Source organism: Apis cerana, linkage group LG12 (assembly GCF_029169275.1).
Source record: "Apis cerana isolate GH-2021 linkage group LG12, AcerK_1.0, whole genome shotgun sequence".
NCBI lineage: Eukaryota > Metazoa > Arthropoda > Insecta > Hymenoptera > Apidae > Apis > Apis cerana.
In genome coordinates, this window is record NC_083863.1 from 2425039 (window position 1) to 2441117 (window position 16079).

General features: G+C 20.2%; 1 protein-coding gene across 1 annotated transcript in view; it reads right to left on the minus strand.

Moving 5' to 3' along the window:
• Positions 1–952: 952 nt before the first annotated feature.
• The window catches only part of LOC108003945 (short transient receptor potential channel 4-like), a 28573-nt gene continuing 13446 nt past the window's right edge, over positions 953–16079 (minus strand). Inside the window, exons 3-11 of the mRNA XM_062082730.1 lie at positions 15006–15340; positions 12382–12577; positions 12138–12314; positions 10037–10307; positions 8752–8869; positions 6313–6614; positions 3016–3267; positions 1498–1613; positions 953–1384 (exon numbers count right to left, since the gene is read on the minus strand). Coding sequence (XP_061938714.1) covers positions 1184–1384; positions 1498–1613; positions 3016–3267; positions 6313–6614; positions 8752–8869; positions 10037–10307; positions 12138–12314; positions 12382–12577; positions 15006–15340 — 1968 coding nt within the window. The 3' untranslated portion in view covers positions 953–1183. The remainder of the gene's footprint in view (positions 1385–1497; positions 1614–3015; positions 3268–6312; positions 6615–8751; positions 8870–10036; positions 10308–12137; positions 12315–12381; positions 12578–15005; positions 15341–16079) is intronic.

Below are 16079 nucleotides of genomic sequence, written 5' to 3' on the forward strand. Positions count from 1 at the left end.
TCACTAAGGAAAATTTAACGTTTTTATCCTCCGTTATAGTTTCCTATCAAAAAGATGATACATTTCAAAATTGATTTCTTTTTATCGATTTTTATAATATGTAGTGAAATAAAAAGATTATTCAACTTCTTTTTTATTTTATTTATCTAAAGCTATTTTATTCATTGTTTTTATTCAAAAATCTCAAGGAAGAAAAAAGTAAAGTATGGAAATTGCACAAAAAAACAAAATTTAATTTACTGGAAATAAAAATTTATATGATAATGTGAATTTTCTAATGAAATAATTAAATTGAAATTTTATTTATTTAATTGTAATTAAAATGTTATTATGAAAATAACTAGATATATATAATTATATTTCTATATGTATATAAAATAATAATATATTTATGGAATATTTTTAAAAATTCGATTTTACAAATTAAAAAAAATATAAATATACAAAAATGTTGGTTGAGCATTATTTATTAAATTATAAGCAATATAAATTTGTTGTAAAGTAGAGTTCATTTTGTATTTTTCTCATCTATGAATTTTCAATTATTCATAATTTATCAATTTACTAAACTAATATTTTTGTATTTATGTAATTTTGTGATTATTTTCTAGATCTTTTAGAGATTTTATGAATAACTTTATTATCTATTACCTATAACTCTGTGTTATCTATTAACTCTATAAAATGTATATGCTATATTCTCTGCTATAATATAAATATATATATATATGTATATATATATAAATTGCTAATTTTTAAATATAATTTTATTAATTTATAAGTTTATTTTTTTAATATAAAATTTATAAGTTTCTATTTAATAAGTTTCTATTTCTTTCCTAAAAAGATTGTTTTTTTTGCTATTATAAATTATACAATTTTACAAATTTTTTTCAAATTCAAAAAATTTCTTTGTATTGATTATCTTTCATTTTAATATATTTTGTTTCGATATCATTCTTTTTCTTTATCTTTTTCAACAATTGCGTATTATTTTTATTATGTTTATGATTATATTGTATTTACAATATTATTATAAATTAACATAGTATTTTCTTACACTATAAAAAATTAAATAAAATCATATTATAATTATAATTTACTTATTCTGAAACCTATTGTTAAATATATTGTATTAAAAAAAAAATATTGAAATTCATCACATACAAGAATTTTAAAAAAATTATATGAATGTTTCATAGTAATTTTTAAGAGTAACACTAACAATATAACAACAATGTTTCATATCCCATCGTGCTCGTTTATCCGGTGGTGGTTTCAACAATAATTTCACATACTCGATCACTGGCTGAATACCAACATATGTTGGAATAATATTGAATGGTGGCGGAAGAGTGGTTGTTAGCATAAAATCGACGTAAGTCTGAAAATCACATATTTGTAAGTTTTGAAGTCTTTATATTATTAAGATATAAGACATATTTAATATTGTCTATTTTTTTTTATTATAAAATAATTATTTCTGATGATTCAAACCTCAGTTCGACCAAATGTCCATTCTACAAGTACATTTTCTGTGACTTTGGTCATCGTATTAGACATGCAAGCGATCAACATGTTTAAAATCATGATTACAGAAATAAAAGTGAATCCTGAAAAAAAATTTCATATATTACATTTGGAATATATTAATTTAGATATATTTTAGATAAATAATATTTTTATAATATATCTGCAGATATATATACTCCAATATAAGTATTGACTGAATTGTAAAAAAAAGTAATTGTGATTACTTTAAATATAAATTAAATCATAAATTATGAACTGTGTTATAGTTATATAATACATATTTAATTTAGTATTATTAATTATTTTACAAATGAATACATCAGGAAATATGAAAGTTAATTTTGTTTTTATAAAAAAAAAAGAAAAATATGTATTTTTATAATATTCTAATCACTATAAATTATTATTTCTTATAAAAATTTAGAATTTAATTTGAATTTTACAAAACTATAAATGAAGCGATATTCTTTTATGCTTTTCTTGTCTTTCAGATGATATAAAAATTAAAATTCGAATATTTAAATTAATAATTTTCATTATAAATTTTTTTACTTTGTAATAATTTGTATTAAAAAATATGATTCTTTTTAAAAAATAAAGTTCACTTCTTTATGTTATATATTTGTAAAAAATGTCCTATATTTGTAAAAAATTAAAAATATTATGCAACTTTTATATGAAATTTTTCATACAGCATATGATAATTTATAAATTACTTAATTATATTAATAAATTACTAATTACTAATAAATTAATAAATTACTTAAAGCCATCACATTATATTATCATATATCAAAAATGCTATCAAGAATATTATATAGTCATAACAGAATTAAAATTTATATTTATATATTTATTATATATCTATTATATATTTATATATATCTAAATATATAGATCTAAATATATAGTAAGAAATAAATGAAGATTAAAAATGAAGATAAATGAAGATACAAAATAATTATACATAAGATTGCTGCAAATTTTATATTTGCTTTTCCAAAATAATTTTTAAAGAAATTATAATATAACGTTTACATTTTGTTGAATGTCAGTTTTGAATTATTTATTTTTCAATTAATTTTGATTATAAAATCAAAAAATTCTATCGATGTGTAATGCAGGTATTATCGTGCAACAATTGCATATATTTATCAATAATGAAAATAATAATATTCAATTAAAATAAAGAATTTTTTAAACTTAATTACCTTTTCTTATTTTAGCTTTAGTTTTTTTTTGATTTCAATAATAATTTTAAAATAAAAAAATAAAAAATTTGCAATAAAAAATTATGTATATTTAGCTTATAGTTTTCTTATTCCTTTTTATATAAAATTTGAATAGAGGAATTGCAATAATATATATTTAAATTTAAATTTATATAATTTGTTTAATAAAATATGATTTAAAATCATAAATAATATATTATATAATGCATTTTCCAATATTTAGAAAAAATGGAATTTAAGTGAATTTTACCGGCGAAGGATATATATCCAATAAGTTCTGTGAATGAATGATGATTGATGATAGTCTCGTTCTCTGTTTCTCCAGGAAGATTCTCAATTATCACATCAGCGCTTTCGATAGGACTCATACAAAAAAGCGCCCAAAAAAAAGTCTTCAGAGCAGTTGGAAAATTGATGAACGAATTGACCTGTTGGGTCTTGATTTTTGATTCATCATCGATTTGCACCATATCCTCATAATATTGATAAAGTCTGCATGTTGCTAGAGAAAGAAAGACTCAAATAATAAAAAATCATCATTTTATTGATTATTTCATAATTAAATTTTTTATTTTTTTCTATTATTTAAATTCATATTTAACATCAAATCAAATTAAATAATTATAAAATTAAATCAAATTTAAATTGAAATTTTGAAATTTAAAATTTTTTGATTTTGCAATTATTAAAACTGTGTAACTGTTTGCAAAAAAATTAATATTAATATTTCTATTTAGAGTACAAATCGATTATTGAAGTGAGAATAACAAATTTTTTTTCAATCAAGATTTGATTATGGCGTAGACGGTCATTGTTCTTGGCAATCGATCGTACTCTACTATCGAAAAACATTGAATCCTCGAAAAGATAAACACAGCAGATGAACGTTATTTTAGCTGTTAGACTAAAGTTGTTAAAACTAAAGTTTGCAAAATAGAAATTTTAAATATTACGAATTTGAAATTCATGAAAATAAGATATATATATATATATATATATATAATATATTTATTAATATAAATATATATATATATTTAATATTTATATATATAAATATTATATATAATATATATAATTTATATATATAAATATATTAAATATAATATAATATATAATATATATATTTATATTTATGAATAAATATTATTCAAGCATTTTAAATAAAGTTATAAAATTATACAAAATCTTCATTAGTTATTTTTTCATCATTAATACCCAATTCTGTTTCACATCCATTTTATATATTCTCCTTTACTTTATTCTGTTCAGTTTTTGATTTTAATTTAATTTTAATTTTAATTAATTAATTTATTTCTATTTAATACAAATTTTAAATATATTTTATTAAATATTAATTAATTTCTATTAAATAAAATTTACATAAAATAGTGATTCACATAACTATTAGAGGAATATTGCCAGACAAGATTCTACATTTTCAATATGTAATCTTACATTCTCATTTGCCAATAGAGGGAAGGATAATTAAACGTTGTCCCAAGGCTTATAAAGCTATTTGAGGAGGAACTATAAGTGGTTGATTGCTATGCTATTAGAATTATAGTATGTATTAAGGTTTTTATACAATATATTATGATTTTTTCTCATGACATTATATGACAATATGATACTATATGTAACAAATTCAATGACAATAATGAATGAAGTCATGATATTTAATGTTGTGATTGAAATCACAATTTATTATTGCGTGAAAACATATTTTAAAACATGCATTTCGGTAGATACTACAATAATTGTATAATGTCTAGCCCTTTCAAAATTGTCAGATAGTATACAATCTTTTCTACCATTAAAAGTGGTTTCATTCCTTTCCTCGAAAGTTTCTGCATGAAAAGAATACGTGACATTACATCCTATATTACTTTTACATTTAACAGAGATATGTCATATAACATAATACGATGCTTGACTTAGACAGAAATCTGGTCACATGACACATTTTTGCCTAATGCGGCAATGATATTAGGAATAATGTGATGTCATGTATTTTAGAAATTCGCTTTTCACAAGAGAATTGAATTAGTAATAGAAATATTTATATCCGATAATCCTGATTACTTCCTAATTAATTTTTTTTCTTTCTATTATTTTCAAATAAGAATGTGATATTTTATATTGAAAATTTAAAACCTCGTCCGACAATTTTTTTCTGGACTTTGCTTCCCTGAATCATAAAAGAAAAAAAAATGATTGATCTTATGATTGAAATAAAAAAAGATATTCATATTTTGTTTTATAACCTATATTTTAAACGATAGATGTTAAAACATATTGCAGTCTAGATATCGATTAAACAATGAATTTAAGTAATATTCATATAACATTGAAGTGATAGAACGATGTTTCAGCTGATATGTGAATTATTAATTTAAATTCGTCATTAAATCGATGCTTATATTGCTTTATATTTTTTGCAATTTTTCAACATATGTAGATTGATATATAGATTAAAAAGCCATACAAACATAAAAAAAATAGACATTATATTATCCAATTAACATAGTATTACATTGTAAAATATATAAATGTAGTTATGTAGCTATTTCTAATTAGAACGTAATGATGGACATTAAAGAGATATGTAAATTGCATTATTGCCATTGAAATTATTACTAGAAATATCGCTCGGCTTCATGACAAACAAGTATATGATATGTGATTGACAATATTTAGATTTTATTGTAAGTTATCATTAAACCATCGAGATTAAGTTAACATGATTAAAAATTAAAAAATAAATAAAATAAAATCACTTGCATCCTAACATGCATAAGTTGAAGTACAAAAATCTTTATTTTTTAATCTAATAATATTCTTTTTTTTTACATCATAAATATAGCTGCAGATATTATCACTGAACATTTTGTATTGATGAGTTGGATATTCATTATCAGTGAAACGGAGATGTACCAAATATTGGCAAATGCTTGTATAATGAGAATGCAGCTTAATATTTGCTTTTTCGATGTTCCAATGTTAAGTTTTTAAAAGCATATATGTTTCGAAAATTAGAATTCAGAAATTTGTAAGAATAATTTTACGAATTAACACATTCAAAATAGACAATATATATATATGTTATTAAGATTTTCTATTCTGTTCGGACGTACGATTGTGTCATGAACTTTTCCAAAATGTGAAAAATGAGACACAGTTTTTCTTTTCCTATATATGTTCAATACATATTGTTAATATGTACAACAAAACTTTGAATTTTTCGTTTATTTTTTTCAATTATTTTTTCAAATATTTATCGAAAATCAATTCGATTTTTAGTGCGATCTCGAATATATTAAGTACATGTAAAATGTAAGTTACTGTGAAATACTATGGGATAAAATCATATATAAAGTATTTATAATAATTATTTTATATATAAATTGAAGATTGTACGTTAATTTATAATTAAGAAATATTATAGGTCGGTAGTTCTAAAGAATTAAAAATTTGGACGTGTTGTAAATAAAAAAGCTGATTTTTATCAACAATATAACGAAGAAATATAACAAATTTTATATATTACCTGCAGAAAATGCAAGAATGATTATGGTGAAAAGAATGATAAATTTAAGAACATCCTTGATCATTTTAACAAGGGAAAGTTGAAGTGGTCCCAGATGGTAGTCCAGCTGGCAGATATACAATAATTTCAAGAAAGCCATTATTGTTGCCAAACAATAAATTCCTTCGGCAATCAATGTGGGATCATACGTGTTCCAATATTTCCTTTCCAACTCGAGTTGTCCATTTATTTTCACATCCAGTGCAGCAGTTATCCAATATAGGAAGGTCAAAATAAAGAGGAATATCATGATCATCTCGAACCTGTCATCGATGAAATGTTCTCACTTTAAAATAAAAATTCTAGCATGAAAATAATAGTGAAATTTTATAAAATTTATTAAAAATAAATTATTCTGATAACTGATTTAATTATTTTAGCTATTAGCTAAAATAAATAACAAAAATAAAAATTATTCAAAAAATTATTATTTTAATTGGAATAAAATTTCAAAAACAAATTATTTTGTTTACCACTAGTATGATTGAAATTTTCATATATACAAAGAATATTAATTTTTAAAATATATATTTTAAAAAGAAGAATTTAAATTTGTTATTTTATGCTCTATATATATATCTATATATATATATATATATAGATATATATATATTGAAACTTTCAATTTAAATCTATTAATCGTTAAAAAAAACAATATCAAAATATATAATAAAATATTCATTTAAAGACAATATGATTTAAAATTATTGCTTTTTATTTTATGTAAGTATTTCTATTTTATAAATATTTATATTATATTATATTATATTATATTTATATTATATTATAGAATAATGCAATAATAAATGAAGAAAAAATTTATAAAAAAATGTATTGAATAAAATCCATATTATCAAAAACTTTTATATTTATTATAATTATTATAACATTTATTTATATACTTTTATATTTATAATTAAATAAAAATAAATAAATTAAAATGTTTGATAATAATATTTTCAATTTAATATTTTAATAATATAATATTTGAAAATAAAAAGTTTAATCAAAAAAGGTTACAAAATATTAAAATAAATATTAAAATATTAAATATTAAAATAAATATTAAAATATCAAATATTAAAATAAATAATAAAATAAAAAAGAAATAGAAATAATAAATCATAAGATATATAAATTAGAAAATATTTGGAATTGTGAAAAAATTTTTAATATTTTTAAATTACTTACTTTTTTAAATTTATAGTTTAAATTATTTAAATTTTTTTCCTTAAAATTCTTTTTTAAATTTTAAATTGATTATTAAAATAGTAAATTTTCAGTAATTATTTACTATAGTAAAAACCATCTCAATCATAAATATTAAAAATATGTTTATATATAACTCAAAAACGAGGAGCGATTATTATACACACATTCACGAAAGTATTTGAATATTATCTCATAAAAAAATTTATCTAATCCAAAAATTCTGATTTCAATAAAATTTAGCATATATAGAATATAACAAATTATATATAAACTAATTTTTTTGTAGATGAGAAATTTTTTGTCTCTTTGATATGAAAACTAAAAAAATTTTTTTTTTAAATTTTAATATCTTTTCATGTTTTGTATGATGATTTTATCTGAAAATATTTTTTAACGGAGTAATAGAATTAAATTTAAAATATTTTATAATATAAAATTTTTCTCTATCTCATACCATTATAAGTTATATTTAAAAAGCGAAAAATTCATCGAAATTGACAATGAATATTATTTTTTTTTAAAATGATATTTCAATGAAAAAACTTTCATATATGTATAAATATATTTTATATATTTTCATAAAATTTTATTAAAAATAAAAAAATTTAATAATTTTAATGAAATTTTATTAACATTTTATTAAAAAATGAAAAAATATGTTCAAAATATTTTCACGAGTTACTGTATATGCTGATTCTAAAAGAAAACAGTATAATTGTATAAGAATGTAAAATATTCTCATATTTTTAAGCAATTTGCATATTGTTTTAATGCTAATTATAATAAATATAATATTTTTCTAAAAAATAATAGAACTTTTACTATTTTGAAACAATAATAAATATAAATAAAAAGAGCAATAATTGTTCTTATGAACTACTTATGAAGTTCTTTAAAATCGTTCTTTAAAGTTTACGTCGATTTATCAAAAAAATGACATTTTCAATAATAATTCTTTTCCTCTATAATTATAATATCTATAAGAAAAATTTCGAATTTTAAAATAATAATTTTGAAAAGAATTTCAAGGATATCATCATTATATCAAGAATTTAATTTCAAATTCGATGAAATGATCTCTATTTTAAATAGTTATTCTTTCGAAAATTTACTATTCTAAAACTGTTAAATCCAGATCAGAATTTTCTTTCAAAATTTTATCGTCACACTTAATAATGAAAATCGTACCAATACCAAGGTACCGCGAAGAACCTCTTCGGTCCGTGTATAATGCAAAGACGAATCAATCCCCACGAAAACGATGTGATATAGACAATTAAAAGCCAGACATATACTGAAGAAGCACCTTGAGATCAGAAATCGAAGTGGAATTGTTCAATTTCTTTCTTTATGTTTTGATCTTTCAATAGCAGGGCTGAGGAAAATTTGAAATAATTTGACATAAACTAATTTAAACTAATTTTTTTTTTTTTGACATAAATAATTTGACATAAACTATCAAAAACTAAACAACAATAATTTAAACAAATACTATTTAAAAATATTATTTTCATATAAAATAATTATAAATTCACTTAAAATATCATTTCATTTTATGCTTAAGTCAAATATTATATTTGAAAACATTATTTTGTTTAATACATAAATCACGAAAAAATATTAATTACTATTTATCAAATTGAAAATAGAAGACACAAATTTGAATAGAAAAATTAGAAATCTTATGTTTAGTGTATAAATATAAATTGTATTTTTTATATCCTTGTTATATGAAATATTTCACAAGGCAACAAACAAGACAACTTAATTAGTGATTCTTGATAATTTCAAGTAATTTTTTCTTTTATGAAAATTTTTGTTTCAGTTTTGTTAATGAATTATTAATATTGGCTAATCATAGAATGGTTAAATATATACCAATTACTGGATTCGACATATGTTATTTTGATATTGATTATTTGTTCAAATTCTGCAATTTGCCAGCAGCGCATATACAGCGCTATCTATCACAACATTTCTATATATTCTATGATTGATCAATATTTCTCACAAAACCGAAATGAAAATTAAAACTTTGTTGATCGAAGCATAATAGATCTATATACTCTAATTAGTTGTTTTTCCTCAATAACTCATTAACAAAACAAAAATTTTTGTAAAGAAAAAAATTGCTTAAAATCATCTCAGAAACTATTAGTTAAATCAGTTAAATTTTGGAATTATTTTGTATATAAAATATATAATATTTTGTGCTATAAAATATTAAAATTAGAAATTGTCTTTTCGAAATATTATTATTTTATATATAACTTTTTTATATTTCAATAAAATAATTATTTTAAAATAGTATTTGTATGAAAATATATGCTTGGAATACTATTTTCAAAGAAAAACTTATTTGAAAAATTCTGTATTTGATGAAATGAAAATATTCATTGTTTTATCATTTTTTTTAAAAATTTATTTTCTTCAGCCCTTGAATGTTCGATAGCAAGTATAATCGTTATAATACCTGTGTTTGGCGGTCCACGAAGTTGCTCGCTTTTATCTATATTTGATTGAAGAAAAACGATAAGGAGAAACCATAAATAGCTAGCAGTTGATGAGATGAACTTGTTCACGGGTGATTGCCAAAATTTTGATTTCTTAGAATTTGGAGCTACCAGAATCACTACTAATACCACGAAAAGTGTGAACATGCGTAATATCACGATGAGACACTTCATCCAAGGTGTCATGATCTTCCATTCGTACCATCCTTCTATCCATTTGCTTGAAATTACCTAGAAATTTAAATTTGATGTCAGTGATTATTGGTAAATTTGATGTTATATTGTTATTTGTTTATTTTAAATTTTCTAAATTAACATTATCGATAATCAATAAATTTTACATTATCACATTTCTAAACATTTTCCATTATCTTGTGTTTTATAATAACTTCTTTTTAATTTAATTCTTTTCTATTATATTTTTATATTTTTACAATATTTAATTTCTTTAAACTATTTTAATAATTCTAAAAGAAGGTAAAATAAACATGAAAATATTAATTACATAAAAATATTGATTTATATATTTTGAATTAATATTGATTTTAATAAATAATTTAAATTTGTTAGATGAAGCGAAATAGAGATAGACGAAATGGTGGTACAAAAAATAAAGTCATCTTCATCTACTTATTTCGTTTTTATAAATTTCAATTGTTTATAATTTAATAAATAATTTAATAAAAAGTTGTAATTAATTAATTTTTCAAATATGTTATATGAATATAATTATAATATTGAATTAATATGTTGAATAAATATAAATTTCGAATATTATATGAAAAATTTATATATGAAATATAATTTTTGAAATGATATATAATCTGATTAAAAAATTAGGATCATTAAAAATTTTCAATATTTTTCATTGAAGTTTTTTGTATAGCGTTTATTAATAATTTTTAACAATTAATCTACTAGTTATTTACTATTATTAACAAATTATTAACTATTATTTTTATTAATTATTAATACGCAAATATTAAATATATTTATATATCAATAATTTATTTTATATTAATAATTTTCTTTTGCTTTAATTAGAATGTGTTCTTTATTTTTTAATAATTTTATCAAATATCTGGAATTTTTTTTTAAAGCACCTAATATGATAACTGGATTTTTAATATTTATATTTACAAATATTTTAAATAAACATTAAATATTTTTAATTGGATTTATATCAAGATGGGATAATAAAAAATAATAAGATATTATGTATCATAATATACTATATATTTAAATTATTAACATATGTGAAATAAATTAATGATTAATTAATGATTAATTTGCAATTGAATTTCATTCAGGCTTTTAAATTATTAAAAACAAAAAAAATATTAAAATTGTAAATATATTTAAATATATTTAATTTTTTGTGATTATAATATAAAATATATTATAATTATAATAAAAAATAATAAGATATTATGTATCATAATATACTATATATTTTAAATTATTAATGTTAAATTATTAACATATTATAACACATTAACATTAAATTATTAACAATGTGAAATAAATTAATGATTAATAAAATTTGCAATTGAATTTCATTTTAAATTATTAAAAACAAAAAAAACATTAAAATTGTAAATGTATTTAAATATATTTATTTTTTTGGTCTGATTATAGTTTCAAAAATCTTTTTATCATTTTTTAGTATTAAAAATCTTTTTAAATTTTCAAATTGACAAATCAATTAAATCAATATTAAATAATTATTGAAATAGTTATTTAACTAATTTGTAAATTGAAAATTTGAGCAATAAAGAAATTTTTTTAAAAATTATATAAGTTATTTTCGAAGATCTTATTCTGATTGGCTTCTCAATCTTTCATATAATCATTGAAACATTATAATTACTTTTGAATAATATTCAAAATTCGTGAAATTGGAATTAACTCAGATTTATAAATATAATATTGAATTTGATTTCATTCTTAGTCAAGAAATATTTAATTATACTCTGTATAATAATTATTATATATATCTATAATAAAAGAATATATAATAATTTCTTTCTATAATAATAAATTATTCATTTTCTTTATAACCTGTTGTATATTGGGATGGGCTACAAAAGATCTCTGCTTGTTATGCAAAGCGAACAGCAATCTTGGATATAGAAATTTGGATGAAAGAGCGAATCCAGTGGATTGTTTCAAAATTTCTTCCACTTCCTCCACAGTTCTTGCGCAACCGATCAAATCGGTTGCGAATTGCGAGACAGCCTGTGAACGAGATAATACGTTAAGATGGTAGATGATCTTGAGAGAAGATCTAAAAATGAAGAAAGACCTCAGAGAGACTTCTATATTCGTAATAAAATTCTCTGTCGAAGTTGGCAGCATTTCGTAGTTCGTAAGACAAATTGAACGCTTCCAAAATTGGATCGTCGACGGTTTGACAAATGAACGCTGGGTTCGTGACGGCTTTATATATGAATATTCGCATTTTTTCGGTCGTAAGCAGATCGTATTTTTCTCGTTCGCTTCTGCGCTATCGAACGAAAATATCGTTAGTTAAATTGATTTTCATTACATTCATATTCAATTCAATTAAGAATCGCAATAAGAGGCAGAAAAATATATTTTTAACAGTTTTTAATTTTTATGTATATTTAATCTATCTGAAAAATTCTACATTGTGTAACGTGTGTGGATAAGACATTATAGCTATTTTATCTACCTATATTTATATTAGAAAAAACTGCTTCAATAATTTTAACTTTGATATATATATATCAAGGACACTTTTTTGAATAATCTTCAAAAGATTTTAGTTGTTAATAAAAAGTTATTAATCATTAAAAATCGAATATTTTTCAACCGAATATTTTAATAACAATTGGCTAGAATTGATTATAAGATTTAGATTATTCATGATTCAATATAATGATACATAATAATTATGAATATATTTCAATCTTTTGCAGCGTTGTAATTTAATCATTTCTAATTGTAACCATTGATACTTATGACTTAGTTAATTGTAAGATTAATTAAGAAAAATAATATAAATATTATTAATATTAATATAAATATTTTTTTTTGTGTTTTTAACATAACATTTAAAACTAGTTTTAAAAATTCGCGTGGAAAACTTTAGATTTCTAATAATTAACAATTTTTAAAGCAAATAAACGCATATAATTTCTTTAAGATTTTCTTGAAAGAATGTTTTTGACAATATATATCTTAACTTTCTTAATATAAATATTTATTAATTAACTTAATATAAATATTTATCGTATTTTTTTTACATTTTAAAATTATATCATTACAATTTATATATAACGACAGATTTAATAAATACTTATTTCTAATATTATTTCTAATATCAAATAAAATTTTATAATTTTTTGAAATAACAATGGATTACTGTCAAATTAAAATGAATTATAATAAAACATTATATAGGATATTCTACAAATAATAATATAATAATTTGAGAAAATAATTCTATATGAAAAAATAAGTGGAAAAATGGAATAAAATTTTGAAAATTATTTTCAAGAAAATCAAATTTTTTTTAAGTAAAATTAATTATTTTCTGATTGAATACGAATAGAATCGATAAAATATTATTATTCCTCATGTAAATAAGTAAAAAATGTAGAATAAAATTTCATAATTATGATTAAAATTTTATATTCCTCATTTAAATTTTAAGTCTTTGTGTAAATCAAGATTAAACATACACAACAATCAAGAAATCGTATAATTTTCACTTTGGAGCTCTTTACAGACGTATTTGAATTCAATGATTTGCAAATATCTTATAGAGGATGAAATTTTGAACAATTTTTTCTTTTATATATATATATATATATATATATATATATATATATATATATATATATATTTTATCCTTACGAATAAAATTGTGCAATAAAATCTAGCAATTTCCTGTATAAGATATATAAGAATCGCTGTATTTTTGAGCTATATTTTTCGAAATATTTACAAAAAAAGATTATTACTATTAATTATACAATAACTGATACTCAAAACGATATAATCAAGTAAACTTATATTATCACATTTACAATTATCTATTCATGAAAAGTTTAGACATTCCACAAATTTAATAATATTAAATCTTTTTTTATAAATATTTCGAAAATTATAACCGAGCGATTTTTATAAGATATCAAATTTTAGTATTCTGTTCGTAAGAATGAAAAAAATGTTAAATAAATATAGATTCGAAAAATTTTTTTTTCAAAATATAGACATTTCAATTATATAGAAATAGGAATATATTAATCAATGGATCGATAGAAAAAAAAATAATTGCATAATTTGTATGCTTTTTGATTTAAATTTTTTGAATTTTTAGTTATGAGAGATATCTTAAAAATATACTTAATAACAACAATATAACAACAATATATATTGATAGCGTAAAAATATTTAAAAATGGATTATCATAAAATTAGGAATATACCAGAAATTGTTGAATATCTCGGATAATCTCTAAAATATCGATATGAGATATATATTGTTTCAGAACGAAATCATTTTCACCAATTTAAATAAATTCTTTAAAAAATTCCTATAAAAATCCACAAAAATCAAAGAATGTCTATATATCTCGAAAAGGAAAATCTATGTTTATATAATATTTTTTCATCATCCCTTTAGAAATAATAAAATACGGTATCAAAGTTTAGCTTTTTCTTGAAACAATCTATACATATAAAAAAAAAATTATTTCGCTTTTGTAACAAATCTTACCTTTTGTAACATATTTCAAAACATGTAATTATTAAGTACCTGATATTGAAACATCATTGATATACACAATCAATCATAATCCAAACATAAGATTAAATGAAATGAAATTATTATTTAGGATATCACATCTATTACAATATAATCTTTGTCACGCTAGATAAAAGTTAATAAAAAAGCCCGTACTTGCATGTTTCACAATTGCAACTAGGTGGATGAGGTTTTGGGAGCATATGTAGTCTATTCCGGAGGAAATTGATCATCTCAAATTGTCCATATTGCGCCGCTACCGTAAGTGGCGTTGTTTCGTCCGGAAAATCGGCACTTTGGGTCACTCCTGCATACTCCAATCCCGGAGACAATTGGTTTAGTTTATTTAAAATAACCTGCGTGATCCTTATCTCGCCATCCCTGATAGCGTGTAAATGCGCATCGCCCGGATCGATATAAGGATGTGTTAAAAGATACTCAACCATCGGTAAGTTTCTATCACGGACCGCGATGTGAAGTGCAGTGACACCCTGGAAATAAGTCTCTAGGTTATATATACAGGAAATAACTTAATATATGCTTTTTTGTGAAGAAAAGGGATGATTTGTAATACGTGTATATATACAGTAAAAATTAAAATTTTCATACATGATTTAACTTAGAAATAAATTCATCTAATTCAAATATTTTGATTTTATTAAAAATTTAGGTATATATAGAAAATAAATAATTTTATTATTGACAAAAAAATTGTTTTAAGGGGTCAAACTAATATTTAAAGTTTTAACTATAGATGAGTAAAATTTCAACAATTGACATAAAAAATAAAGTTAGTTCGATTAATAAATTGTCGAAGTATCAAATATTACCGAAATAATTAATCGATATTATTCGACGGGTAGCCAATTATAACTATGAATAAAAGATAGTTATCGCAACTGTTGTTTTAATTAAATTTTATCGAAGACTTCGAATAAGTCAGAAATAAGTTTTTATATATATCATAAATAAAATTAATATTTTAATACATATTTTATTTACATAAAAATTATTTAAATATTTTCAAAAATAATTTATTTTTCATTTTACAAATAATTTTTAGATTTCTCTTGTCTTGAGATTGTTGTTATAATATTGATAGTCTCTTTTGATCAAAATTACGAGTTTATCAAATTTTTTATTTAAATAATGAATGAAATATAACGAAGAATAATATTTTAGTTAAAAATATATAAAGAAGCTAATTTTTTTATTTACATAAATACTATT